The 25982-nt window shown below is 42.7% G+C and overlaps 3 protein-coding genes across 5 annotated transcripts; 2 read left to right on the forward strand and 1 right to left on the reverse strand.

Moving 5' to 3' along the window:
• The first annotated feature begins 2910 nt into the window (after nucleotides 1-2910).
• Nucleotides 2911-3751, forward strand: si:ch73-167i17.6 (regulator of G-protein signaling 9-binding protein). Its single transcript, XM_061814177.1, has one exon. The coding sequence runs from the start codon at nucleotides 2923-2925 to the stop codon at nucleotides 3664-3666; it is 744 nt and encodes a 247-aa protein (XP_061670161.1). The 5' UTR covers nucleotides 2911-2922; the 3' UTR covers nucleotides 3667-3751.
• A 5201-nt stretch (nucleotides 3752-8952) lies between these two features.
• nudt19 (nudix (nucleoside diphosphate linked moiety X)-type motif 19) lies at nucleotides 8953-11884 on the reverse strand. Its single transcript, XM_061814450.1, has 3 exons — nucleotides 11096-11884; nucleotides 9728-9935; nucleotides 8953-9658 (listed from the first exon to the last, which is right to left on the reverse strand). The coding sequence occupies exons 1-3, from the start codon at nucleotides 11855-11857 to the stop codon at nucleotides 9459-9461; spliced, it is 1170 nt and encodes a 389-aa protein (XP_061670434.1). The 5' UTR covers nucleotides 11858-11884; the 3' UTR covers nucleotides 8953-9458.
• Nucleotides 11885-11925: 41 nt separating this feature from the next.
• LOC133498048 (b(0,+)-type amino acid transporter 1-like) lies at nucleotides 11926-25017 on the forward strand. 3 transcript variants are annotated; one of them, XM_061814437.1, is made up of 13 exons: nucleotides 11926-12056; nucleotides 13686-13810; nucleotides 15778-15925; nucleotides 18938-19180; nucleotides 19336-19461; nucleotides 19540-19639; nucleotides 19760-19804; nucleotides 21505-21628; nucleotides 22111-22214; nucleotides 22305-22401; nucleotides 22513-22662; nucleotides 22752-22926; nucleotides 24521-25017. In XM_061814437.1, exons 1-13 carry the CDS (start codon nucleotides 12032-12034, stop codon nucleotides 24580-24582), a joined length of 1524 nt encoding a protein of 507 aa, XP_061670421.1. In that variant the 5' UTR covers nucleotides 11926-12031; the 3' UTR covers nucleotides 24583-25017. The 3 variants fall into 3 exon arrangements, with proteins under 3 accessions (XP_061670421.1, XP_061670422.1, XP_061670423.1); XM_061814438.1 differs by lacking the exon at nucleotides 11926-12056 and adding an exon at nucleotides 13277-13526; XM_061814439.1 differs by lacking the exon at nucleotides 11926-12056 and adding an exon at nucleotides 13278-13526 and having other exon boundaries at nucleotides 13756-13810.
• Nucleotides 25018-25982: the final 965 nt, after the last annotated feature.

The following is a 25982-nucleotide window of genomic DNA, read 5'->3' on the forward strand; positions in this document are numbered from 1 at the left end:
CTCGTGACACTCTGCTCCCGTGGATTCTGCTACAAGGTGAACAAGGTGTGAGCTTCTCTGCTTCTGCTTTCTGTCAATCGTGGGTTAAGACCGCAGTGATACCTGCGTATTTCCTGACCTGCTATCGGTCGATTACGACACACTGCATTACTGTCACCCGAGACAACTTTCCCATCTTCAAAGCCTGACCCTCTCAGCTTTGACATGAACCTCTCTGTATCCTGGCTGTAATTGGAGCTGTCACAGCTGGGTTTAAATGATTAAAATCCTTTCAAACTTTTGCAGTGTTTTGTTTTTTTTTGCACTTGGGTCCTTTTATCACACTCACCACACGTCACGTGTATTGGATCTCATTAGATTGTGCAGGAGTATAGAATTTACAGGTGTTTTTGGAAACAGCCGTCCAAATCATACCACATAATTCACAAGCTGGCACGTGAAATGGACAACAACCTGAGTTGTCTTCATTTCTCTTATGTGTGTGTACTGCACGTATGTGTGCGCGTCAGTCCATTAGCGCTATACTGCTGTCACCGGATCATTAGGCACCATCCGCTTCAATAATGCAGAAAGAGCAAACCGGGCGAAGGAGGCAAGCGCAACCTTCGCCACCTCTTAACGCAGCGGGGCCCCCGCAGGTAAACAACACATTACTGAAGCAGTGCACCGGAGTCAGCGGCAACAAACCCAACCCCCCCCCCCCCCCCCCGGTGATGACTGTGTGGGGATGCGACTCGCTAGAGGAATGAAATATAAACGGTCGCAAATGAAGGAAACAACTGAAATCTTGACATTGAAGTCATCCATGTGAGACTGCGTGGGTTTTATCGCCGCATTTCAAAAATACGCAGGTTAGGCTCAGCAAAAGATCTCAATTATTCTTGTGTGAGTGTATGTGGGTGTACCTCTCGCACAAAGACAGCTGGGATAAGCGGCACTTTACGGGGACCCTGATGATGATAGAAATAGTGTAGGAGTTGATTATCTATAAATAATCCTGATAATAAAATTTCCACTTTTTGAATTGATCAAATGAAAAAAAAACTTTCTATGATTTAATTTCTTGCAATATATCTGCAAGCGGTGGCACTGGGAAACATCTGGAAAGCGTTGGCCTCACAGTTCTGAGGTCCCAGGTTCAATCCCAGATCCGCCTGTGTGGAGTTTGCATGTTCTCCCCGTGCCTGTGTGGGTTTCCTCCCACATCCCAAAAACATGCAACATTAATTGGACACTCTAAATTGCACCGAGGTGTGGTTGTGAGTGAGACTGTTGTCTGTCTCCATGTGCCCTGCGATTGGCTGGCAACCAGTTCAGAGTGTACCCCGCCTCCTGCCCATTGACAGCTGGGATAAACTCCAGAACTCCCCGCGACCCTTGTGAGGATAAGGAGCTAAGAAAATAGATGGATGGATATCTGCAAGCAATGCATGATGCAGATTGTTGGGAGGTAAGTAAGTGCAAGTACTTGATACATACGTACATAATGAACTTCAATTGATTTTTCAGGCATCTCCTTAACTTGAATATATCTTTTTATTACAACTTTTCAAGATACTCCCAATCAATTACTTTTTTAAAGGATGTTGACTCCAAGAATGACTGAGGGCGAGTACGTTGTGTCTTGTGTTAGGCTAAAAAGCACCATCTTCTGGTGTTCAAAAATTCTTCTAATCTGAAAAAAACAAACAAAAAAAACCCCACTTCCTGGTACATTTTTCATTTTTAAAAAACATGTCCAGGGATTTTTTTTCTTGTCAGAATAAGCACTATGCAAGTTACTGAAAGATGCTGGGATATATTCCAGCCAAGGCATTTTCTGGCTCAAACGAAGTAAGATCCATTTTTTCAGTGGGGTTGGTTTCATGCATTCATCGCACAAGGCCACAAAGTTTTGAGAGCGGAGGCAGTGGATTTATTTTTCATGATTTTGAAGCCTGACTTTAGATACTTGGCGTTTTTTTTAATCATTCAAATTAGGCAGGACTATTTATAATACTCTTTTCTGCAGTGTCTCAAATTAAGTAGACACTTATTTTTATTTTTCAGGGACTTTTCAGCACGAAAGTTTTTTTTTTTAACTTTCAATCATATACAATAGAGTGAAATGAATTTTTCTTTGCACAAAATGGATTTATGAATTAATTTAAAGGATAATTGACTTGACGAATTTACTCTGTGGTACGTCCTACGATGTTTTTTTTTTTTTTTTTTTTAAATCAAGCCCTATAGAATCCCACAGCCGCGTGCGTGGAGCCCTGAGCTCCATGAGTCGTCCACCCAAACCGTGGAAAGCGAGACCCGCTTTGTGACGTAATCTCCGCTCCTGTACCGTCTTAACCCAATGACGCCTGCGTGCGTCCCTCACGTGACGAGCACCCGCGCGAGCCAATCAACGGGCTCGGACCCTCCCCCAGCCCGTGTGCCAACCCCTCCCCTCCGTCACGGTGGACATCACTTTTTTTTTTTTTGCGCGCACACGTGACTAGAGAAGGCGCTTAGTGGCATTTAAACATCATCCACTGCGCTTTCCGCCCCCAAAATAGACGCACCGAGCCAAACGGAAGCAAACGGCGAACGTCTCCCGTTCCCCCCACAATTCTAAAACCGAACGAGCCCCCCCCCTTCGCCGTTATCTTTGAAATTACGGATTTGTTTATTTTCTTGTTTCCGCCACCTGTGGCCAAGTGTGGATATTTTGTCGCGTTTCCTCGCGTTGCGGGATTTTTGCGCATCCGTGCGTAAAGGAGCAGAGAAGGGCGAGATCCCGTGAAAGGGCCCGTGGAGAACGCGGCATGCAGGACAGAAAGGAATGTGCGCTCACATAGGAGAGAGGTGATCCACGCAGATCGCCATTTCTCTCTGGTTTGTCATATTTCTGGAGGGGGAAGGGGGGGGGGAAGAGATCGTCGCTGAGCAGCCATGGGCAAAGAGGAGTGTAAAACTATGCTGGACGCCCTGAATAAAGTGACGGCGTGCTACAGGCACCTGGTCGTGGCCCTGGGCAGCACGTCGGACTCGCAGAACTTGCGCGAGGAGCTGAAGCGGACCCGCAAAAAGGCGCAGGAGTTGGCGGTGGCCAACCGGACTAAGCTGACCTCCTTGCTCAAAGACAAGAGCATCAGCAAGGAGGACCGCGCCGAGTACGAGCGCCTATGGGTGCTCTTCTCCAGCAGCATGGACCTGCTGGAGGTGGACATGAAGCGCTCCCTGGAGATAGGCCAGGACTTCCCGCTCAAGGTCCCCACCAGGCACCTGATCCAGACGGGCATGACGGGCAGCACGAGCACGGTGGCGGCGCGCGCCATGAGCGTGCAGAACATGAAGTACGAGGCGGACAGCAACATCGACACGGCGGACCTGCGGGACCTGCAGGACGAGATCGGCCAGGTCAGCCAGATGATGGAGGAGATGGAGATGAAGGTGCAGGTGGCGCCGTGGGCCGTGGAAGCCAAGCAGGAGGCGGGCGCCGAGCTCAAGTCCAACATGAGCGTGGGAAATTCCTCCGTGGGCGTCATCTCCATCTGCGAGGAGGAACCCAAGGACGACGAGGGGGGAGGCGGCAGCGGGGACGCAGGCTTCGCGTCCATCTGCGCCGTGGTGGTCTTCTTTGTCATCGTCACTGTGGCGATGGTGCTTGGATATCTGGTCATCAACATGTCCTGAACAGCGGCGGCCCGTCCCCGGAGGGAAACGGGGAAGGGGCGGCGTGGGGGTAGGCTCATCCTAAAAGATTCAGCCGTGTAACAGTGGCGTGCAAAGGTCTGGTGATGCCCGGGGCCAGCACATTTTAGGGAGGGGGGGGACTCTCTGGAGAAACTCACCAGTCGGCTCTTTTGTGCACAGGCCAAAGCCATATCTCATATAAAAATGACTTTGTCCCCATCCGGTCGCATCGAGGAGATTTACATTTACTCAGGCTATATTCTCGTCTAAGGAATTTATTTTTATTTTTTTTTGTCTGGCAAACAAAAAAGAAAATGTTACAGTAAGTTCATTGAATAGTGAATGTATCTGCACTAGATTAAAAAAAAAAAAAGTACAACTGTGTTGAGAACAGCTGTCAGGCTCAGATTGCGGCGAAGTAGACCTGTTTTTATGGTCTCGACGGTTGTGTATTTATGGAAAATGAGTAGAGTAGTACAGTAGATCACAATATTTCCTCGTGGCAGGACATCAGATATACCGTATGACACAAATAAACAGTCCATTTAGACATAGAATGAAGAACATATCTAAAAAAAAATCCACTTTTCACCCTTAGGTATGACCAGGCCACGACGGATATCTCATTGAAGGCTTTTAGTGTTTAAAAAAAAAAAAGAACTTGGATGTGTTCATGGTGGACAGAAGCAATGGATTAGTAGTTAAGTAAATAAGATGCCAGAGGGTTGTTATTTGCCTTTCTCGACAGTCATTTTGTATAAATGTTTTCGATGGTCGGGAACCATAAAGCAGTGTCTGTCCATCAGGATGCCAACAGCACATAATCCAAGTGGATTAGCGGGAGAGCTCATGCCCGAATGTGGCCCGAGTCCTTCGTAGTGCGCTCCACGATGCTTTCTATTTATAAATGTTTCAGACAAATGCGGCCACCGATAGAGAGAAAAGCAAAAAAAAAAAAAAAAAAAAAAAAGGGGAAAAGTTAGCACTTCTTAGGATGGATGTGATTCAATCAGCACACTTTCACAGTCTCGTAAACAGATTGCCCACGTTATCATATTATCGACAAAGGCAGATTGTGTAATCAAATCACAATGCTATCAACTTTTTTTTTGGGGGGGGGGCGACCTTTACTCGATGTCAACAGTCTTTAAATAATGCACCTGTTCACTGTTAAGCCTGTGCTCCTTTTCAGGGTTGAATGTATGTGCATGTAAATATATTTATATAAATATGAATAGAGGTTTTGTACAGTCATCTGTCAGATAATGTACATACAATCAGGTATATTTATTATAATAAAATATTACAAAAAAAAGCACATATACCTGCATATTTTTCTTCAGTTTAGCATCTTCTGGGATAATTATCTGGATTTTAAATGCGCCAAATGTCAGGACTCGCTGTTGTAAACTGCAAAGTTCAAGAAATTTCCACCAGATGATTATTACCTTAGACATAACCACTTTAAGATTAATCCATCAATCCATTTTCTGCACCGCTTATCCTCACTAGGGTCACGGGCATGCGGGAGCCTATCTCGGCTGACTTTCAGGGAGAGGCGGGAGGGGGGGGGTACACCCTGAAATGGCCGCCAGCCAATCGCAACCTTGAGGTTAAAAGGTGTCGAATTTTCCAGCGGAGACGCTTGAGCTGCCCGGCTAATGGTTTTACTTGTAAGAGTATTTGTGTAGTCCTGGAATAGCCCAGGAGATGTTAAGGCGCTGAGGCTTGAGGAGGAGGTGTTAGGCATAAGTACTTCACTGGATAACCAATAAATTAACTGCTCAAGGTTAGTAGAAATCTGAAGCCGGATACATCGTTTTACCCTTGCTGTGGTTTCTGTTTCCGAACTCTATGTCCAAGACTTACAATTAATTTATTAATACTGTATAACTTTCCCCCCCAAAACATAATAGTTGTGAAATCCATCCATCCATTTTCTTTGCCGCTTATCTTCACAAGGGTCACGGGGAGTGCCGGAGCCTATCCCAGCTGTCAACGGCCAGGAGGTGGAGTACACCCAGAACTGGTTGACAGCCAATCGCAGGGCACACGGAGACAAACTCACAATCACACCTAGGGTCAATTTTGAGTGTCCAATTAATGTTTTTGTGATGTGGGAGGAAACCGGAGTGCCTGGAGGAAACCCACGCAGGCACAGGGAGAACATGCAAACTCCACACAGGTGAGTCCGGAATTGGACCCGTGAGCTCAGAACTGTGAGGCAAACGCTCTACCATCTGATCCACCATTCAGCCTAGTTATGTAATCAGTTAAAAAAAAAAGGTATATCAAATTCCCCCAACACTTACCCACCAACATTTAAAAAGTACTTCCCAGACCTTTGTGAAATGTAGTAATCATAGCGGTTCTGACAAAATACAAAATTGCCTTGTAGTCTGTCAAAATGTTCAAAGAATTTATTTTTTGAACCCATTATTTTTCTCAAACTGCTGTGAATCCCTTAAAGGCCACGTGGTCCAGATCGGCCCCTGAGCGAAAAAGGTTCCCCACCCTCACTTTAAATAAAAAGTCAAAAAGCACTTAGGACACAGAAATGAACAAATATAATTTTTTACATAAAGTTTCACTTTGCTGGCATTTTAAGAAAGTTCCAAAAGATCCCAAAAGAAGTGGATGATAAATTAAACATGGCAAAGGAACTGGAGGGGACTAAATTGTTGGCCTTGAAGTTTTCAGAGCCAGAGTGGCACGAGCTCTAAACAATATTTGACCCAGCCTGAAAAACATCGATTTATTTTTGCAAGCTTTCAAATTCCAGAACATCCACCAAAAATGCCGCATTAAATTTTAACCATTTACCAGTATGTAAAGAGGGCCATTTAAAGGTGAGACTTCATCCAAACAGTGTGTGCAACAGAGGCGCAAGCAACGCATCATCGCCTCATCACGGACAGAGATAGTGGGGTTTCCAAGGCAGTGGAGTTGCCATGGTAACCCCCAATTGACTCTCCAAAGCAAACAGCATGAAGGTTGAGCGTTGTTATTTCAACTTAGCTTGTTATGCGTTCATGCACAACAGCAGTGTGATATGGAAGGCAAGGAGCACCATGATGACATAAGGGTAGAATGGAATTTGTTTTTAAAATCCAAATACACCAATTGTAGTTTTGAAGTTCAAGTATTTGTACAATTGTCATTCTTATAATAATATCATTTCCTAACAATAATACAAGATCCTAACTTAATAGTCTGACAGCATGATGTATTTTAAGGCTTGATTGGATGCTATTTGTCCCCATGCACTCAACCTAATTGCACTGCAAATTGCTGAATTACAAAGGAAAAAAAAAGGCTCTCTGGTAAAATAAGCGTTAGCTTCATAAAAATCTGAGGTTCGTTAATTTTGAAATACAGGTACATCATAATAAAGTTGTGTTGGTTTTGTCTAAGCATGTTGGCACCTTTAGACAGTCTGGGCTTACGCTCTCAGCAAATGAAACTTGACTTAACACCAATCTGACTGGCCCGATCGGTATCGCGTGATAGTTTGCACTTCATGCTGATCATCTTTAATGTCATAATTCGCCAAATTGATAAATGATATCCACAAAAGACATTCACTCTACGGGGCCATTGTGTATATTGAAATGCAAAAACCGGTTTATATTAAGCCTTGTTGTGTGTCTTTCGACGTAGTAGTGTAAATATCTGACAGCCAATAAAGTTTTATATATATCCATCCATACATTTACTTTGCCACTTATCCTCACAAGGGTCGCGGGGAGTGCTGGAGCCTATCCCAGCTGTCAACGGGCAGGAGGCGAGATACACCCTGACTGGATGCCAGCCAAACGCAGGGCACATCAAGACAGAGAACAGTCGCACTCACAATTGAACTTAGGGGCAATTAGGAGTGTCCAATTAATGTTGCATGTTTTTGAGATGTGGGAGGAAACCGGAGTGCCTGGAGGAAACCCACGCAGGCACAGGTAGAACATCCAAACTCCACACAGGCGAGGCCGGGATCAAACTCTGGTCCTCAGAACTCTGAGGCCAACGCTTTTTACCAGCTGATCCACTGTGCCGCCTACATATATATATATATACACTGTACATAAAAAAAACCACAAGTGGTGAGGGAAAAGTAACATGCAATATCTAAATCAGACGCCAAGACAAATTTTACGATTGCACCATGTCAGACTATTGCAATAAAATCTTGTATTTTGATCCCAGTGCATCCCGTTTTTTATGATCACTGGGCTTTATCTTTTCAGATACACTCCATACCATGGTGACAACAATAACGGATCGTGGTGTGTGTTTATAAGAACAAAATGGCGAAAAATGTGTGTTGGTGGTCACTCGTGCACGGAAGAGGACGTTGGTTAAAGGCTTGCTTGAGGTATTCATGTATTTTTAATAGGATAACCGCAAGCAAGCAGGCAGCAAAACATTATGGAGACTAGCAAGCTAGTGCTAGCAATAACGGGTGTAAGCGAAGATGGAGCCATTCAGTCCTTAAGTTTTGGTGTTCGTGAAGTAATTTAATTACAGTAATTTAGCACCAATTATTTCTGGTATGAAATAATTATTATTATACATTATTCTATGTCATAAACCTGGTTTGAGCTGTCTTGATTATAATAAATGATCTGAATAGCGCAATGATTTCCAACCTTTTTGGAGCCAAGGTACATTATTTTACAATTGAAACATCTCATGGCACACCGACAAACAAAAATTGGAAGAATTGCCGTAATTCCTGGCCTACAGAGCGCACCTGGTTATAAGCCTGACCCAGTACATTTGTAAAGGAAATACCATTTGGTACATACATAGGCCGCAGCCGCATAAGACCAACATGTGCCCCCATTGAAATCGACATTGAAACACAAGATATTTACAAAGACGGTACACAGAGTTTAATGCTAGCGCCGCCACGCTAACGCTAGGGCCACACTAACAGGGCCGGTGGAAAAAAAACATACGGCAGTAACACGCTAGCGCAGCGCTAACAGGGCCGGACTGGTAAAAATCACTTCTTTGGTACATATATTCCACCGGTCTCACTCTTACCCTTTCCGCTCGAGTTCCCCCTTGTGGCTGTTAGAAAAAATGCACAAATTAGCCGCATCACCGCATAAACCGCAGGGTTGAAAGCGTGTGAAAAATGTCTCAGTTTATAGGCCGGAAATTACGGTAATTACTGTGTTTACTTCCTGCCATCGAATAGAAGACCATTCATTTGTTCTGTCTGTCACTATGCCGCTCTGGCATATATGAACAAAGAGACATTATTTATTGTAAATATATTTTGGGGACAATTAAGCACCAAAGTGTACACAGCAAATTAACGAGTCATTTAAATAGACACGTTGCTCCATTTTGTATTCAGATCAACTTGCTCATTGGTCTCAAAAATCATGATCGCAGAAAATCTAGAAACATCAGTGTAATCTTACAAGTGCACTCATATTGTAATAAAATATTTAATATTTGTCTGTTATTACAATCAATGTGACCAATGACCATCGATGTTACATTGGACTGGCCAGCAGTCATATTTTTCTTCACAGATCTTTAATATCCTGGTTCCGATTACTGTCTTGTCTCTCTTCTGAAGACTGTATTTTACGTAATTAATATTTGTTTAAATGTTTGTGTGTAAGAAGATGATTCTGTTGATTTATATGATTTGATGAAATCGAGACAAAAATGGAATTCACATCAAAACTGCCAATTCAGAGAAATCTTAAATGTTTAGTAATTCGTAATTCTTGTGAGTTTTCCTTGATGTTGTCGTTCATCATTTTTTCCTACTGTGTTCACGCAGGCGTTGTGGAGTCCAACGGTCCAATGAGGGGCAACATGTGGTTGTACTTGGGTGTGATGTTGACTTGCAGCCGTGGACGGTAAGGGTCTGAGATCAGGAAGCGGTGTAGTGCCAATTCTGAACCTTCTCGAGGTGCCATGTTTGTTTCGACATTTGTCGTTTCTGAACTGTTTAATGGGTACTGCTGGTCTCCTGGAGAGAAGAGAAGCAATATTTGAACACCATTTCCATGGGTGGGCTCTGGGGTGATGGGACAAATACCTGGCAGCACTGATACATAGCTGTCGTCCTGCAAGAAGATGATAGGAAGCCATTGCTCGCAGCCGTTAGTGCCGCGCCGTCTGGCGAACGCGTGGAGGTCGCTTAGCGAGGTTGAGCGGCACATGCGACTCAACTCGTAGTACTGCGGTGGGGCGAGCCACAAATCGCGAGCCTGGAACTTCTGCAGGATGTCTGAGGGCGTCGACCACTGGGACACAGTGAATATAAAATGTTTGCACACCCCTATTCAAATGCCAGGTCATTGTCATTTAAATGTATTAAAAAGGGGAAATCCACTGGTTTGCATTTACGATGTATCCAATAGGTCACGTTATATGTACTCTATTTTGAGAATTTGATGTTAAATCTTTCTCTCATTTAACACAGTTTTGAGAAGATTTTTATTGACAATTATGAATTTTCAGGGGCGCTGCCATTTTTCGCGAGTCACATGATCTACGTGGGCATATGTGACGTGTTACGTGCCGTTCCAAACGCTGGATTACATGGGCCATCATTATGCCCAGCGCTGATTTCTCGGATTTATCCTCATCTGAGGAAGAAATAGCAGTATCGGTTGAACGGGAAGACGGAGGAATACTTGAACCTGTGGCTGTTATTAACGTTGAATATTCGGATGGTTCTTCGGACGGAATGATGCGGAGTCTGACTACTCGGAGGCCTACGCGCGACATAAGTGCATAAACAAAGGCCCCCGGGAGCTCCGGGCCGGCAGCCGCGGATGGTTCTTCGGACGAGAACGACGCAGAGTCTACAAGCGAGCTTCGGCGTCCGGGGCTAAAGGCCCCTGCTGCCTAGAATCTTGGCTTACTGACGGCCGCCAGAGCTCGCTCGTCAGCCTCCGCGTCATTCCGCCTAAAGAACCATCAGAATTTTCAACATTAATTACAGCCACAGGTTCAAATCTGTATGGAAGTATTCCTCCGTCTTCCCGATCAACCGATACTGCTATTTCTTCACCAGATGAGGATAAATCTGAGAAATCAGGGCTGGGCATAAATGGTGTCTCATGTAATTGAGCTTTTGTTGCTGCACGGTACACGTCACATACACCCACGTAGATCATGTGACTGGCAGCGCCCCTGAAAATTCGTAATTGTTGATAAAAATCTTCTCAATACACTGTTAAATGAGAGAGGATTTAACATCACGTTGTCAAAATAGGGTACATATTACATGACCTATTGGATACACCGTTCGTGCAAAGCACTGGATTTCCCCTTTAAGACCTCACAAAAACAACGTATTTTAAACAGTTTACTACCATTAATGTGACCAATAGCCTCTACAACACAACATGGGACACATATCAACAAACAAGATAGATAGATAGTGCAGCTGAGTCACCTCTAAGTGTTGAATCTCCTTCTGATCTTGGTAGGCGTTTGGTCTGCCTTCCAGGCAGCACATGAAGAAGACCGTGTCAAACCTCTTGGCGCCGTATCGTCCCGTGGGGGTCAGCCAGTTGGACCACTCGTGGAGGGCCCAGATGTTGGGCACCAGGTCCAGCTCCCTACACATCCTGACGAAGTTGGACGGGTTTTGGTTGACCAGAGTCCTCCATCTGCTGAGTTCACCGCCGCACTGCTCGTTTACTCTGTAATGCTTGACTTCATCAGCGGCGCGCCCGTCATTAAGGCTCCTTAACAGACTCAATTCATCCTTTTTGGACACAAAAAGCAGTACGCCTGACTCCTCGAATGTCTCCCTCAAGGCACATATCCGGAACGCGACCTCTCCCGGGATTGGTGAACCCAATTTGAGCCTGTCAGTAGCAAATATCGGCGGTCTGGTCTCCGGTGGTTGCGTGACACTCCTTAATCCAAAATTCGGAGAATTGGTAAAAGCTTTGAAAACATCCAACCACTCGCTGGAAAAGTCAGAGGAGTCCACCATACCCCCAGGGAACACATAAGCGTTTGGCATGAACCCGCTTTTACTGCTCCGCTTCAGGAGTAAAACACTGTAGTCAAACCGTTGAGGGAAATGGGGTCGTCCTTCGTTTTTGACCGGCTGGGAGCACACCGAAAAACTCTCCGCGCCGAGCCTGTTACCCGCGACCAAAATGAGAGTTGCCGCCTCTTTCCAGTGTTTTAGTCCAGTGTTCATTTTAAAGCCTCGATTTTTGGGAAATTCACCCAAAACTAGTCCCACAAACGGGAAAAGTTGTTTTGGTGGCGACACCCGGAAATTGTTGCACTTTCAGTCGGAACTATTTCCGGTCAGCAAAAGGCTGGAGAGGCTCGATGCTGCCGTCTACAGGCTGGATGATACATACATCGGATGCTGCCACCTACAGGCTTCAAAGGTCTTACGGTCATTCATTTCATTTTACTGTACTGGACTTGAACTACGCAAATCCGGGAGTTCTGGAGAATAAGAATTCGAGCCCAAAGTTATATTTCCAACGTAGCTTTAACTATTAAAATTCCACAGAAATAAATGCGCACACAATACACAGATGTATCTCAATTCAAACAGTGAAAGCTTCTTCTTCTACATTATTGATTTGGTTGATGATTATAGTATAAAGGGCGAAATGGTCACTCAGCTGGTAAAGTGCTGGCCTCACAGTTCTGAGGTCCCGGGTTTAATCACAGACAGTTTGCATGTTCTCCCCGTGCCTGCGTGGGTTTCCTCCAGGCACTCTGATTTCCTCCCACATCCCAAAAACATGCAACATTAATTGGACACTCTAAATTGCCCCGACGTGTCATTGTGAGTGTGACTCTTTTTTGTCTCAATTTGCCCTGCCATTGACTGGCAACCAGTTCAGGGTGTACCCCGCCTCCTCCCCGTTTACAGCTGGGATGGGCTCCAGCACTCCCTGCGACCCTCGTGAGGATAAGTGGTGAAGAAAATGGATGGATGGATTATAGTCTAAGGCTAACAAAAAACTAAAATACACCATCACAAGAATATTATGTGGAAACCACTTGAAATTGCTTCTTATAGACAATATTAGGTAGGGTATAGCCTTTTAAAAAGTATCTCCCAATGAAAACGCAATATATAATAAAGGGTGTCCTCAAAAAATGTATACAGTCTTTAAAAAATTGTAAACTTGATGTTTATTAGCATTCGAATAATTTATTTATTTCGAATAAGTATAATTATTTGTAGTCTGTATACATTTTTTGGGACACCCTGTGTTTCGATTTCACTTTTTGAATTTAACGACTGAAATAAATGAACTGTTCTGAAATATTGTAATTTATTGAAATCCACCTTTAGTTATTTTAAACATGTGGTGGTCCTCTTGTTTTTGGTAGTTGTTATAAAGGAACTGACAGAATATTTTTTCAAGTAACATATCCAACCCAACACTTATTGACTAAAATCCTACTGTTCAAATCATTTGGATACATATATATTTGAAATATCTTGTTTTTGTATTTACAATTTACACGCAATACACATGCAAAATGGATGAGCAGATGTAAGATAATATTCAAGTAAACACACATACTGCCTTTCACATTTCCTGAAACTATAACTATAACTATAAAACAAGACTATGTCTTTTATTTTCTAGATTGACATGCTCTAACCAAACTTAGATATCTGTTTCTTTCTAGATTTGATGAGTGGCTTTTATTTTCTGAATCACACCAAGTGCCAGCCCTTCAAGGTCACCAGGCGCCTCCATCCATTCATCTCCCAGCGCATGACCCACTACTCTTCATTCGCGCCACATTCTTGTTATCACTCACATTTACTGGCGCCGGCTTTGAGCACGTTCATGTTCATGGATTCCTTTTTTTTTCCCCGACTGAAGGTTGTACTGGACACAGGTTTTTACTTGTAAACGCTACTATCTTGACTTTACACGATGCAATATAGTTTCCAATGCAATTATCTTTATGTTTTCTGAAGTTAACCTGTAACTTTTTTGTGGTCCTGAGTTGGACACACTGCGTATTTCTTATCCATTAAGAGACAAAAATGGAAGAAAGAAACACAGTTGAGAGGGCGATGTGTCAGAACGGCTCTGCTGACCTTGACAGGGACTCCGCAAAGACGGACAAACGTCCAGTAAAGGCCGCTGTGCTTCATAAGGAGGTGAGCGTGTATTTTTCATTTTTATTTTTTTCACTGTTTAATTTCTGTGAACACATTCACATAGCGAGTAATCGGCATGGAGATGTGTGAGCCCGACTGCCAGGCAGTGCTACGGCAGTTGTCTCCACCATTTAGCTTCACAGTCCCTCCTGCGTTTCGATTTTTGAGTCCCGTTAATCTCTTTAAACTGCTTTAAGACAATTTAATTTGGGGGATGGGAAAAGTGACAGGGTATGCCTATATGCATGCAATTTGTAAAAACTGTTTTTAAAAACGGGAGTCTCCACACATGACAGGAAAAAATTCAATTTGTTTTATTGTGCATGGTCAAGTCGAGATGAACAAAACAGCACACAACACGTAAGTATACGCTGTACGTTAATCGTGGTTCAACCTTGGTTCCATTAGAGTCAGAGAAAAACAAAATCTCTCAAACACGAGGGAAATATTTTATATGGTCTGGTGAAATCAAGGTTGAACTGGAATGTTTTGTTTTGTTTTTTCTGCTGGAGCTACGACCTTAGATAACGTGAAAGGAATTACGAGCTGTTTGAAATAAAAGTCAGTATCAGCAAAAAAAAAAAAAAAAAAAAAACTTCACGTTTGGAATAAAAAAGAAAATGGGATAAGTCTACAAGAACAGCTAACATTTATTTTATGCGAATCAGAGGCACTAGTAACTAAATAGTGGCAGTTGTGATGTGGCTCACATTTAAAATAACCTTTAACGTGATGAGTTGATAACACAACCACAACCCACATGCAGTGTAAGAGGGTAAAAGTAGGTAAGTTTCTTTCTGCTTGTCCCGGTAAGGGTTGCCACAGGGTGACATCTCAGATGAACGCTCATATTTGTTTGGCACGGTTTTTACGCCGGATGCCCTTCCTGACGCAACCCCTCCTTTGGGAGTAGAGGTCCCACTGAGATACGAAGTCACGACGTCTGGTTTACCAAACCAACGCTCTAACCACTCAGTTATGGGGCCTCAAAATGCTTGCGTTGGCTGGGAATCGAACCCGGATCAACTGCTTGGAAGGCAGCTATGCTCACCACTATACCACCAACGGATATGGTGAAAAACATACCCTTTTGCACTGCACTCAAAGGATAAAAACAAAAACTCAATTGAGTTGACCACGTCATAGGCCACATTAATGGTGGAAAAAAAAGTTTTGAAATAATTTATCTCGTTCTCATCTTTTAGATCACCAAAACATTTTAACAGGGGTGTGCAGACATTTGACATCTTCTCTATACTGAAACACTGTTTATCTTCAGCTGGAAAGTGTTGCCCTCACAGTCCTAAGGTCCCAGGTTCAATCCTGTGCCTGCGTGGGTTTTTTCTGGGCACTCCGGTTTCCTCCCACATCCCAAAAAACATGCAATATTAATCGGACACTCTAAATTGCCCCTAGGAGTGATTGTGAGTTCGACTGTTTGGGTCTATGTGTCCTGCCCATTAAATGTGAATTTGTTATATTTTCCTCCCACATCCCAAAAACATGCAACATTAAATGGAGACTGTAAATTGCCCCTCGGTGTGATTGTGAGTGCGGCTGTTGTCTGTCTCCATGTGCCCTGCGATTGGCTGGCAACCAGTTCAGGGTGTTCCCTGCCTCCTGCCCGTTGAGAGCTGGGATAGGCTCCAGCACTCCCCGGGATCCTTGTGAAGATAAGCAGCTAAGAAAATGGACAGATGGATTACTCAAAACGCATTTTGTATAAAATCCAAGCAATTGCTCTTTTGTATGAAGGGTAACAGTTAAATTGTGCCTTCTACCACCTAACACAGGAGAATGGAACTGTTCTGCCTGTCACTATACGTATCTGGCAAAGATAGATTTACATTATATGTAGTAAATAAGCAAATATTTTTCCAAGCAAGTCAGTGAAATTGGCTAATTTCCGCACAGTGGTTAGAATCACAGGCTGATTGTGTGTGTCTATGTGTGTGCGTGTGGCTCAGGTGGGCCTGATGAGCGCCGTCTGTCTGATCGTGGGCACCATGATCGGCTCAGGCATCTTCATCTCTCCTAAAGCGGTACTGCTCAATTCCGGAGCTGTGGGACCCTGCCTCATCATCTGGACCGCCTGTGGGGTCTTAGCCATGCTGGGTGAGATACATACGGTACCACATGAGTTTGTTATCAACTCCATATGTGTGATGCAATAGAATACCATCTCATAGTCAGACATATGCTTCATCATGTTTTTACGGCAGAACCTCCAGCGTGGAGATCAATTTGGTTTCAGATTGGTCTGACGTTTCCAAGACTCCTTAGTGGTTATAATCAATACGTTGACGTGACAACTCCACATTGATGCCACCATGTAGGTTAATTTCCAAAACTCAATGTACAGTACAGTATATATCCAGTATACAGTATATAACCAAAATGAATCAATGTACCATAATTCTTCCAGTAGCTGTCGTCACTGTAATAGATGTGAGATACCTTGAGATACGTCATCTCTACGTGGTGATAGAAGACTTCACGTTATCCGCCCCGCATTCTGCATGCCACTCGTAATTTTAAATACTAGTAAACTGAGTTACAAGATCAGTCATGGAATCAGTTATATTAGTAAGGCAAAGTACCATCCATCCATCCATCCATCATCCATCCATCCATCCATCCATCCATTTTCTGTACCTCTTATCGTCACTCAGGTCCAGGGCGTGCTCGAGCCTATCCCAGCTATCTTTGGGTGAGAAGCGGGATACACCCTGATCCGGTCGCCAGCCAATCGCAGGGCACATAAAAACAAATCACCATTTACTACTTTACTGTATATAAATTAGGTCATCTGTAATCCATTAAAACAGCCGACTGGACATCCATCCATCCACCCATTTTCTTAGCCACTTATGCTCACAAGGGTCAGGGGAGGAGTGCTGGAGCCTATCCCAGCTGTCAATGGGCAGGAGGCGGGGTACACGCTGAACTGGTTGCCAGCCAATCGCAGGGCACAAAGAGACAAACAGCCACACTCACAATCACACCTAGGGGCAATTTCGAGTGTCCAATTAATGTTGCATGTTTTTGGGATGTGGGAGGAAACTGGAGCACCGGGAGAAAACCCACGCTGGCACGGGGAGAACAGAAAAAGCCCACACAGGCGGGGTCGGGATTGAACCTGGGTCCTCAGAACTGTGAGGCCACCATGCCACCTCTAATACAGTCCATCTTTCCTAATGAACTCCCTTGACGATCCCTTGTCTTTCTATGTTGCCCTTGTAGTCCCTTTATCAGCCACGAAAACATATGCACGCTGTGCATGTTCACGATTTTCTCTGCTGACTTTGTAAAAAAAAAGTAGGGCACATTTAGAGTACTTAAGAAAAAACCCACTTTGTGTGCATTGTGGCATCAAACCAGCACATGTCACATGTACACATTGTAGACAAACACCTAAATGATTTACAAAGGAAACAAAAATGCAGCGGCTGCTTTTGGTTGACCATGCTTTTGTGTTTAGAACTCATATTGTTGCAAGTTATTGTGAAAAAAAATATATATCTCAGAACTTTCAAGGTGAGAGTGTTTCTCATATTTTACCCTTAGAAACTGCCCTCAGTATGCAGTTCTACACGACAGCAACCACAACCGTGATGTTAAACATATTTTTAAAGGAATACCTTTATAAACCGATGAGGGCAGAGCTGTTGTGGGAGTATCTAATATTGCCTTGCAGATAAACCTTAACCAGTTCACACGTTCACCCACTCTGGTGTGGTGGAGGTGAGGTGATGTGTTTTTTCACGACCCGCTCTCATGGTCTCGGGTCGTGTTGCCCCGCAAAGTCAAAAGAGGATTTTATAAGGGAACACCTTATCAAACCGACTCACTCCTAAACAAAAGAATCACACAGAAAAAAAACACTGACTTGTTGCCATTTTTTAAATCTTACAGAATCACATTGAATGTAAAAAAACAAAACAAAAACCATACACAACACTATCAATATAAGCAATTTCTTTTCTACAATCGTAGTGCTCCACAAAATAGTCTTGTAATGTGTGAGTATTTGAATTTAGCGGTATGTACACCCAAAAAAAATGTAATAACTAATAATATGATCTTGGCAGCACAGAAACCAAATGATTGCGTGTCTACATTACAAAAGGAGAAAAGCAGGTGTGTGGGTCACATTTTTAAAAAGATGGTAAAAAAAGAGACAGGATACATAAAATGTACTCTCATCCATCCATTTTCTTTACCGCTTATCCTCACAAGGGTCGCGGGGAGTGCTGGAGCCTATCCCAGCTGTCAATGGGCAGGACCCTGAACGAGTTGCCAGCCAATCGCAATAGAGACAGACAACAGCCACACCCACAATCACACCTATGAGCAATTTAGTGTCCATTTAAAGTTGCATGTTTTTGGGAGGTGGGAGGAAACTGGAGTGCCCGGAGAAAACTCACGCAGGCACGGGGAGAACATGCAAATTCCACACAGTCTGTGATCGAACCCGGGTCCTCAGAACTGAACACATATAACAAATATACATTACAAATATAAATTACATGAATATTTTTTTAGAAGGAGGCAAATAAATTTGGTGTGTACATTTCATGTTCTTTACCAGTTCCATCGATTTTTCTTCGTTAATTTTTTGTCTTTATTTTCATCTATCTTTCCTTCTAATTTTTCACCTATTGTTAATGTATATGGTTCCGTGAATCTTGTTATAGTGTGGTCCAAATTTCGTAGTTGTCACATGTAATAAATAATAACATTGGGATATTAAAAGTACTGTATGATTTTTTTGAAACTCTTTTTTTTACAGTTACTTGAATTTACTTATATCCTTGACTTTTGATTTCTAAACTAGTTATTTGTTAAATTTGTTGTGTGTCCAGTATCTCATTATATGATAAAGTGATTAAAACGTTACAAACACAGTTGGAACATCTTAACTACAACGTGGCCCAAAAATGGTTGCTATTTGTGTCCTGTGATCAACTGTCAACCACTCCAGGGTGTACCCCACCTCTAGCCAAAATGTCTTCTTAGATCGTCTCCAGCCGACCATAATGACTACAATGGGTCCTTTTTTTTTCTAACACACTATCAGAAAACAAAACAAAACAAAACACTAATTTGTCTTATCTGTGTTGGCAGGAGCGCTGTGCTACGCCGAGCTGGGCACCATGATCCCAAAATCTGGAGGCGAGTACTCCTATCTGATGGAGGCTTTCGGCTCCCCGCTGGCCTACCTTTTCTCGTGGACCACCGTGATGGTATCCAAGCCCTCCGGCTTGGCCATCGTCACGCTGAGCTTTGCCGAGTACGCCTCGGCTCCTTTCTATCCTGGGTGCAGCCCTCCCGCCATGGTCACCAAGTGTCTGTCGGCTGCAGCTATAGGTAACATCTACTACTAGAGTACAGTACTACTGTATATGTATATGTATATGTATATGTATATATGTATATGTATACAACATAGAGAGTAAGATCCCCTTTATTAGCTGTATTTAATAATAGTGGATCAGCCATGTGATGTATTATTTTTCTTTCAGTTTTCATTGTGACCATCAACTGTTTCAGTGTCAAGCTAGCGAGTTACGTACAAAACATCTTCACTGCGGCCAAACTTCTAATCATCGTCGTCATCGTGGCAGCAGGGGTTGTTTTCTTGGCACAAGGTGAGACTTTATAGATGTTTTCTCTGTAACGGAGGAAATGGGGTCAGTTGATCAAATTTTTTATATCTTTGTGTCCAGGAAAAACCGAAAACTTGTCCAATGCGTTTGATGGCAAGTCAGTGTCTGTTGGAGGAATTGGACTTGCCTTTTATAATGGACTCTGGGCCTATGATGGATGGTAAACCTTCATTTCATCAAATTATTCTGATGAGGCATCTCAAATGTCTGATAATATGACAGCAGACTTTAATTTTACAGTGTTCTGATATTATTTGTTTGTATTACATTCATTTCTCAGGAGTCAACTGAATTTCATCACAGAGGAGCTGAAAAACCCTTCCAGGTAGGAAATGTATAAATTCTACCCTTGATACAAAAAAAACATGACATTGTATATTCTTCTTCTTTTCTTTTCGGCTTGTGCTGTTAGGGGTCGCCACAGCGTGTCATCTTATTCCATCTAAGCCTATCTCGTGCATCCTCCTCTCTAACACCCACAGTCCTCATGTCCTCCCTCACAACATCCATCAACCTTTTCTTTGATCTTCCTCTCCCTCTTTTGCCCGGCAGCTCCATCCTCAGCATCCTTCTACCTCTGGACCATCCCAAAGCATCAAAGTCTGCTCCCTCAAACCTTGTCTCCAAAACATCCAACTTTGGTTGTCCCTCCAATAAGCTAATTTCTAATCCTATCCAACCTGCTCACTCTGAGCGAGAACCTCAACATCTTCATTTCTGCCACCTCCAGTTCTGTTTCCTGTTGTTTCTTCAGTGCCACCATCTGTAATCCGTACATCATGGCCGGCCTCACCACTGTTTTATCAACTTTGCCCTTCATCCTAGCGGAGACTCCTGTATTTTATATTCAAATAATGTACCTTATAACCGCACTCATTCGATACATCATTAGGTAAACCTGTAAAATCACTACAAGATCAATGCAAGACTGCTTTATTTTGTTAGAAAGCTATTGCTAATATAACTGTATGATTATTATTGTGGTCGTAGTTGTCATAAGTCAGCGGTACAGGGGCGGACCCAAATGCCAGACTCCGAGTGTCATAAGCAAGGCTTGGCCACTGCCTAGAGGGGCGTAGCCAGGCCACTGCTCTGGGCGGTGAAACCCGTCACCGGTCACAACTGTTTCACATTCGGACTGTAATTAGACAGGTGTTTAAGTTGGAGTTTTTGTCACTGGCTTTTGCCAGTTCGTTGCTTTCACTGCCTGTGGGACTCTCCACTTCGACGTGTAAGTTAGAGTAACCCTAGTTACAGCGATTCTGTGCCCTTTTGTTTGATCCTGTCCTGTTAAGTTTGATAGTTTTTCCCATAGTTATAAGACCTTGCTGTATGTCTTTTGGATCCCGCCTAGCCTCGTGCTTCTGTGCCTCTGCCTTTTCAGACTGCTACACTGTGTATGACCACGAAAAGGCAGTCCAAAACAGGTGTAAGCACAAAATCGCTCGGCAACAGGCAAGATGCAAAAACGTGCACAAGGTCCGATGACTATGAGGCAAACTGAGAAACATGGACAAGATGTGGTCAAACTAAAGAGGCACAAGCTCGCTGGGACAAAGGATTGCTCCACGCTAAACTTGCGACTTACGCACAGTCGCGGAGTATCCCAGAATGCAGTAAAGCATACGCAACAAACTGGCAAATGCCAATGACACATTCAAAACGTAAGTGCTTGGTCAATTAGGGTCCAAAATGCAACAGAGCTGTCAGAGGTGGCATTGCCCACGGCAGTGGCTAGGCCATGCCCCTGACAGTAGTTTACAGTGGTGTACAGTTGCATAGCATCATGTTGAGAACTTGCTATTATTTCAGTTACTTAATTTATGATGAGCATATACTCTGTATGTGTAGTCAGTAAACAATTGTGCATATGGGTACAGTATATTTGTGAAAGTATGCATTTTTGATCCAGCAGCACATGTGTCGAATGTTTGTTATAAATGTGAGCAGAAATGTACAGGAATGGGTAGTTTGTGTTCCATTTTTTTTTTTTTTGGTCTATAACTGTGTTTAATTTTGAATCAGGAACCTCCCAATGGCCGTACTTATTGGGATCCCCTTGGTGGCCATGTGCTATGTGATGGTCAACATTGCTTATTTCACCGTCATGACCCCAAATGAACTACTGTCTTCCCCTGCGGTGGCGGTGGTAAGATTTAAGGAGGGGGGGGGGGGGTCAGTTGTCAACAGTTAAATGGTTAAGAAAAAATAAATCGCTTTTATACAAACTACATGTACATACATACAACACATGAGCACATCGCTGTGACCCTGAATAAGCTAAGTGATATAGAAAATGGATGGATGGAAAGATTCAAGGTTATTGTCAAAGTTTCAGGACATGACAACATCAAACATGAAAAAAAATCTCAAAACCAACCAACCAAAAACCAAACCAAGTCATTCATCATTATCAAAGTCCTTGATATTGAACAGCTTTATAATTATTTTATCAAAACTTCCTCATGCGATAACACAATGACTCCCCCAATCCCCCCATTTCCCACATCCTCCCTTCTCTGAAGGGTTCCCAGTGAGCTGGAGCCTATCCCAGCTGACTTTGAGTGACAACATCATATTATTCGTATTCAAATACAGTTCAACTGATTTTTTCGTTGTTGCCCACTTTAGACATTTGGAGACAAAGTTCTTTACCCTATGTCTTGGATGGTTCCACTTTTTGTGGTCTTTTCCACATTTGGTTCGGCAAATGGAAGCTGCTTCACTGCGGGCAGGTAAAGGACTCGAGAAAAGTGAGGGCATTTTGACACTGGTGACATATTAGGAAGACGTTAAATGTTTAAATGAAATATTTTGGTCTTCAGGCTGGCGTATGTATGTGGCCGAGAAGGTCACATGGTGGAAATTTTATCTTTTATTAGTCTGAGGCGCTTAACCCCGTCCCCAGCTCTCATGTTCAACGTGAGTTCTATTCACTTTTATATTCTTATTGTACTACTTTACCTTGGATGTACTAAAAGTTGTGAACCTTTAATGCTTTTGTGCAAATGGTGAATATGGTTTGCCTTGCAGGGTTTTCTGGCGATTTTATACATAATCCCAGCCGACATCAACACACTTATCAACTACTTCAGCTTTGCTCAGTGGTTCTTTCACGGCCTGACCATCTTGTCTCTGATTGTCATGCGTTTCACTAGGAAGGAGCTGAAAAGACCGGTTAAGGTGCAGACCTCCCTCCATGTTTTTTTTTTTTTTTTTTTTACCAGTAACACGACTACATCTCGGTCTTTTTGTGTGTGTTTATCCAAAAGGTTCCCATTATAATAGCTGTCGTAATGGTGCTGATCTCTTGCTACTTGGTCCTGGCTCCCATCGTTGACAATCCCAATATTGAGTACCTCTACTGCGCTATCTTCATCCTCAGCGGGCTCTTCCTGTACTACCTATTTGTCTATCTGAAGGTCAAGTGGGCACGCAGACTCATGAGTAAGTAGATCACAGGTCTCAAACTCAAGTCCCAGGCGCCAGATCTGGCCGGCCGCGTGATTTTATGTGGCCCGCGGAGGCAAATCATGTGTATCAACTTCCATGATTTTTTTTTTGTTCATATCTGTACCAAAATTTCAAATTGTCATATCATAAATGATAACATTGAGCTATTACAAGCATTTTTGTGTTACCAAACAACAATAGATGGAACAACCCATTACCTGTGATTTCTGATTCGAAAACTAGTTCATAAATTTCATGTGTAAATATGATGAGGCGGCAAGATTTTTTTTATGGTTTCACAGGCACAACGGCAAAAATGAGTTTGACACCTCTGAAGTAGATTGACACTCTATTTTTTTTTTTAAGTTGTTTTAAAGTGTCAAAGAGCGAATGATGCTGGCAACTGCATTAATTGCCTGTTAAATGAAGTATGATTTCTTCATTTGATTAGCTTTGCTCCTCTGTCATATGGCAATGTAGCGGACACCACGATTCATAGGGGGGAGGGACTGAGAGCCGCAATTTACCAGTGCAAAAATATTGGAACACTTCGCCGTTACATCTGGAATACAGGAGGTGAAAAGTGAAGGGAAAATTCAATTTCTGTCCCTCCAAATGTATAGCATTAGTGAGGCCACATTCTTATTTTTGCTTTAGACTGAAATCTTTTGGATTTGTATCAACAGATGACACTAAGAAAATATTTTTTGTGTGTGAGCAAAAGTATTGGAACATGCCATCGACAGATGTGTTTTGTTGCCCAAATGTTTCCTATTACATTTACCATTTACAAGTTTTGCTCATGCACACCACATTTACATACAGCAGAAGTGTAACCAAATGAAAGCCAGATGACTTTTTTCCCCAATATTTATGACTCATGTGATTCATTGACCAAAATATTACACGCAGCTATCATTACGATGCAATGCAGTTCTGTAAAAATGCCATGACCCTTGTGAAGATAAATGGCTCAGAAAATGGATGGGTGAATTCCATCCATCCATCCATCCATCCATCATCCATCCATCCATCCATCCATCCATCCATCCATCCATTTTCTTTGCCGCTTATCCTTACTAGGGTCGCGGGGAGTGCTGGAGCCTATCCCAGCTGTCAACGGGCAGGAGGCGGGGTACACCCTGAACTGGTTGCCAGCCAATCGCAGGGCACATCGAGACAAACAGCCGCACTCACAATCACCCCTAGGGGCAATTTAGAGTGTCCAATTAATGTTGCATGTTTTTGGGATGTGGGAGGAAACCGGAGTGCCTGGAGAAAACCCACACAGGCGGCCTGGGTGAATTCTATTCATTCTTAAAAAATATATACTGAATGTAATGACAATGAAATTGTTTGTATATACATAATAAGATGAAGTAATTGCACATTTATTGTACTGTATTTGATTTTTTTGCATTAAAAATGATGCTCTAAGGGAAACCATAACTACTATGTAGCTATCAATGAAAATGAGTTTGACACCTCTGCAACCAGTAATCCACTGTTGTTTTTGCAGGGATTGTTGTTTGTGTTTAATTTAACACCGAATTGACTGCTTGCTGCTTTGACCTTTACCCCCTCCTAGGGCCGATCACCACGCATCTGCAACTGCTAATGGAAGTTGTTCCTCCCGAGAAATGTGAGTGAGGAGGTGACAACCCGGTTGACTTCAATTTGCCTCCTGTAAGCAGGGAAGGTGCTAGACTCCTTCTGGGAAATTTTTGGAATACAGTACCTGACTGGATCTGAGCCAAAACTACAGGGTTAAATTGGTTAAATAGCTGCATTGAAAAAAAAAGACATTCACATATTGGTCAAAATGTACAAAAATGAGGATTTCCGTTTACATTATTCCCCATAAATTCAAAACCAAATAAGTATGTAACTTTACAAAAACTTACTGTCAGAGAGGTAGAACTATAACTATATTACGAATTCCTATTGAATTTCTGCAAATTGTCAAAAAGTACATTTTATTTTAATTTCATTTGAATATTTTTTAACAAATAAACTGATGCACCGTTTTTCACTGTATATTATTATTTGTTCCATTTTTAAATGTTATAATACAATGCCATTAATATGGTTTACTGTTTTGTTTGCTTCCTTGCTTTTAAATAAAACATTATTGCAATACATTTTGTCATTGAAGGAGAATTTCAGAGTATCAAGTATCAAGACGGCAGTGGACCGTTGTTTTGTGCAGGGGATGTGCGTTTTGTGCTTCGATAAACGGTCAAGGTGTCATGAGACATGAGTTTCCTGACAAGCAGCTTAGACTCAGTTTCCACTGAGTGACTGTGTGAATCTGAAAGTGAAAGAAGGAAAGAAGCTACTTTGTAACCATTGGAAGTGCTCAATATCAACATATGGGGTCCCTCAAGGGTCAGTTCTTGGACCCCTCCTGTTCAGCCTGTATATGCTTCCCTTGGGTCAAATTTTCCAGAACTTTAGTTTTGATTATCATAGCTATGCAGATGAGACACAGTTATATGAATCAGTGTCTCCAGATGACTAGAGTTCAATTGAGGTGTTTTACCACTAAAACAGATAAATAACTGGATGAGCCAAAATTTTCTTCAACTAAACCACAACAAAACTGAGATAAATGTTTTTTGCAATAAAAAAAAGAAGGATTACTGTCCATAAATATCTGGACTCGCTAACTTTAAAAAGCAAAGACTAAATCCGAAACCTTGAAGCCTGATAGAGTCCGACCTGACCTTCAACTGTCATATCACATACATTACCAAAACTGTATTTTACCATCTGAAGAACATATCTAGAGTGAAGGCTTGCATGTGTCAAGCAAATCAGGAGAAGCTCATTCATGCATTTATCTCAAGTAGACTTGACTATTGTAATGGTCTTCTGACTGGGCTCCCCCAAAAGAGCATTAAACAGCTGCAGCTCATTCAGAATGCTGCAACTTGGGTTCTGACGAGAACAAAGAGGTCAGAGCATATAACCCCAATCTGAAACTCCATACACTGGCTTCCACTTATCTTTAGAATAGATTTTAAAGTTCTGCTACTGGTCTATGAATT

Source organism: Syngnathoides biaculeatus, chromosome 3 (assembly GCF_019802595.1).
Source record: "Syngnathoides biaculeatus isolate LvHL_M chromosome 3, ASM1980259v1, whole genome shotgun sequence".
In the NCBI taxonomy this organism is placed as follows: domain Eukaryota; kingdom Metazoa; phylum Chordata; class Actinopteri; order Syngnathiformes; family Syngnathidae; genus Syngnathoides; species Syngnathoides biaculeatus.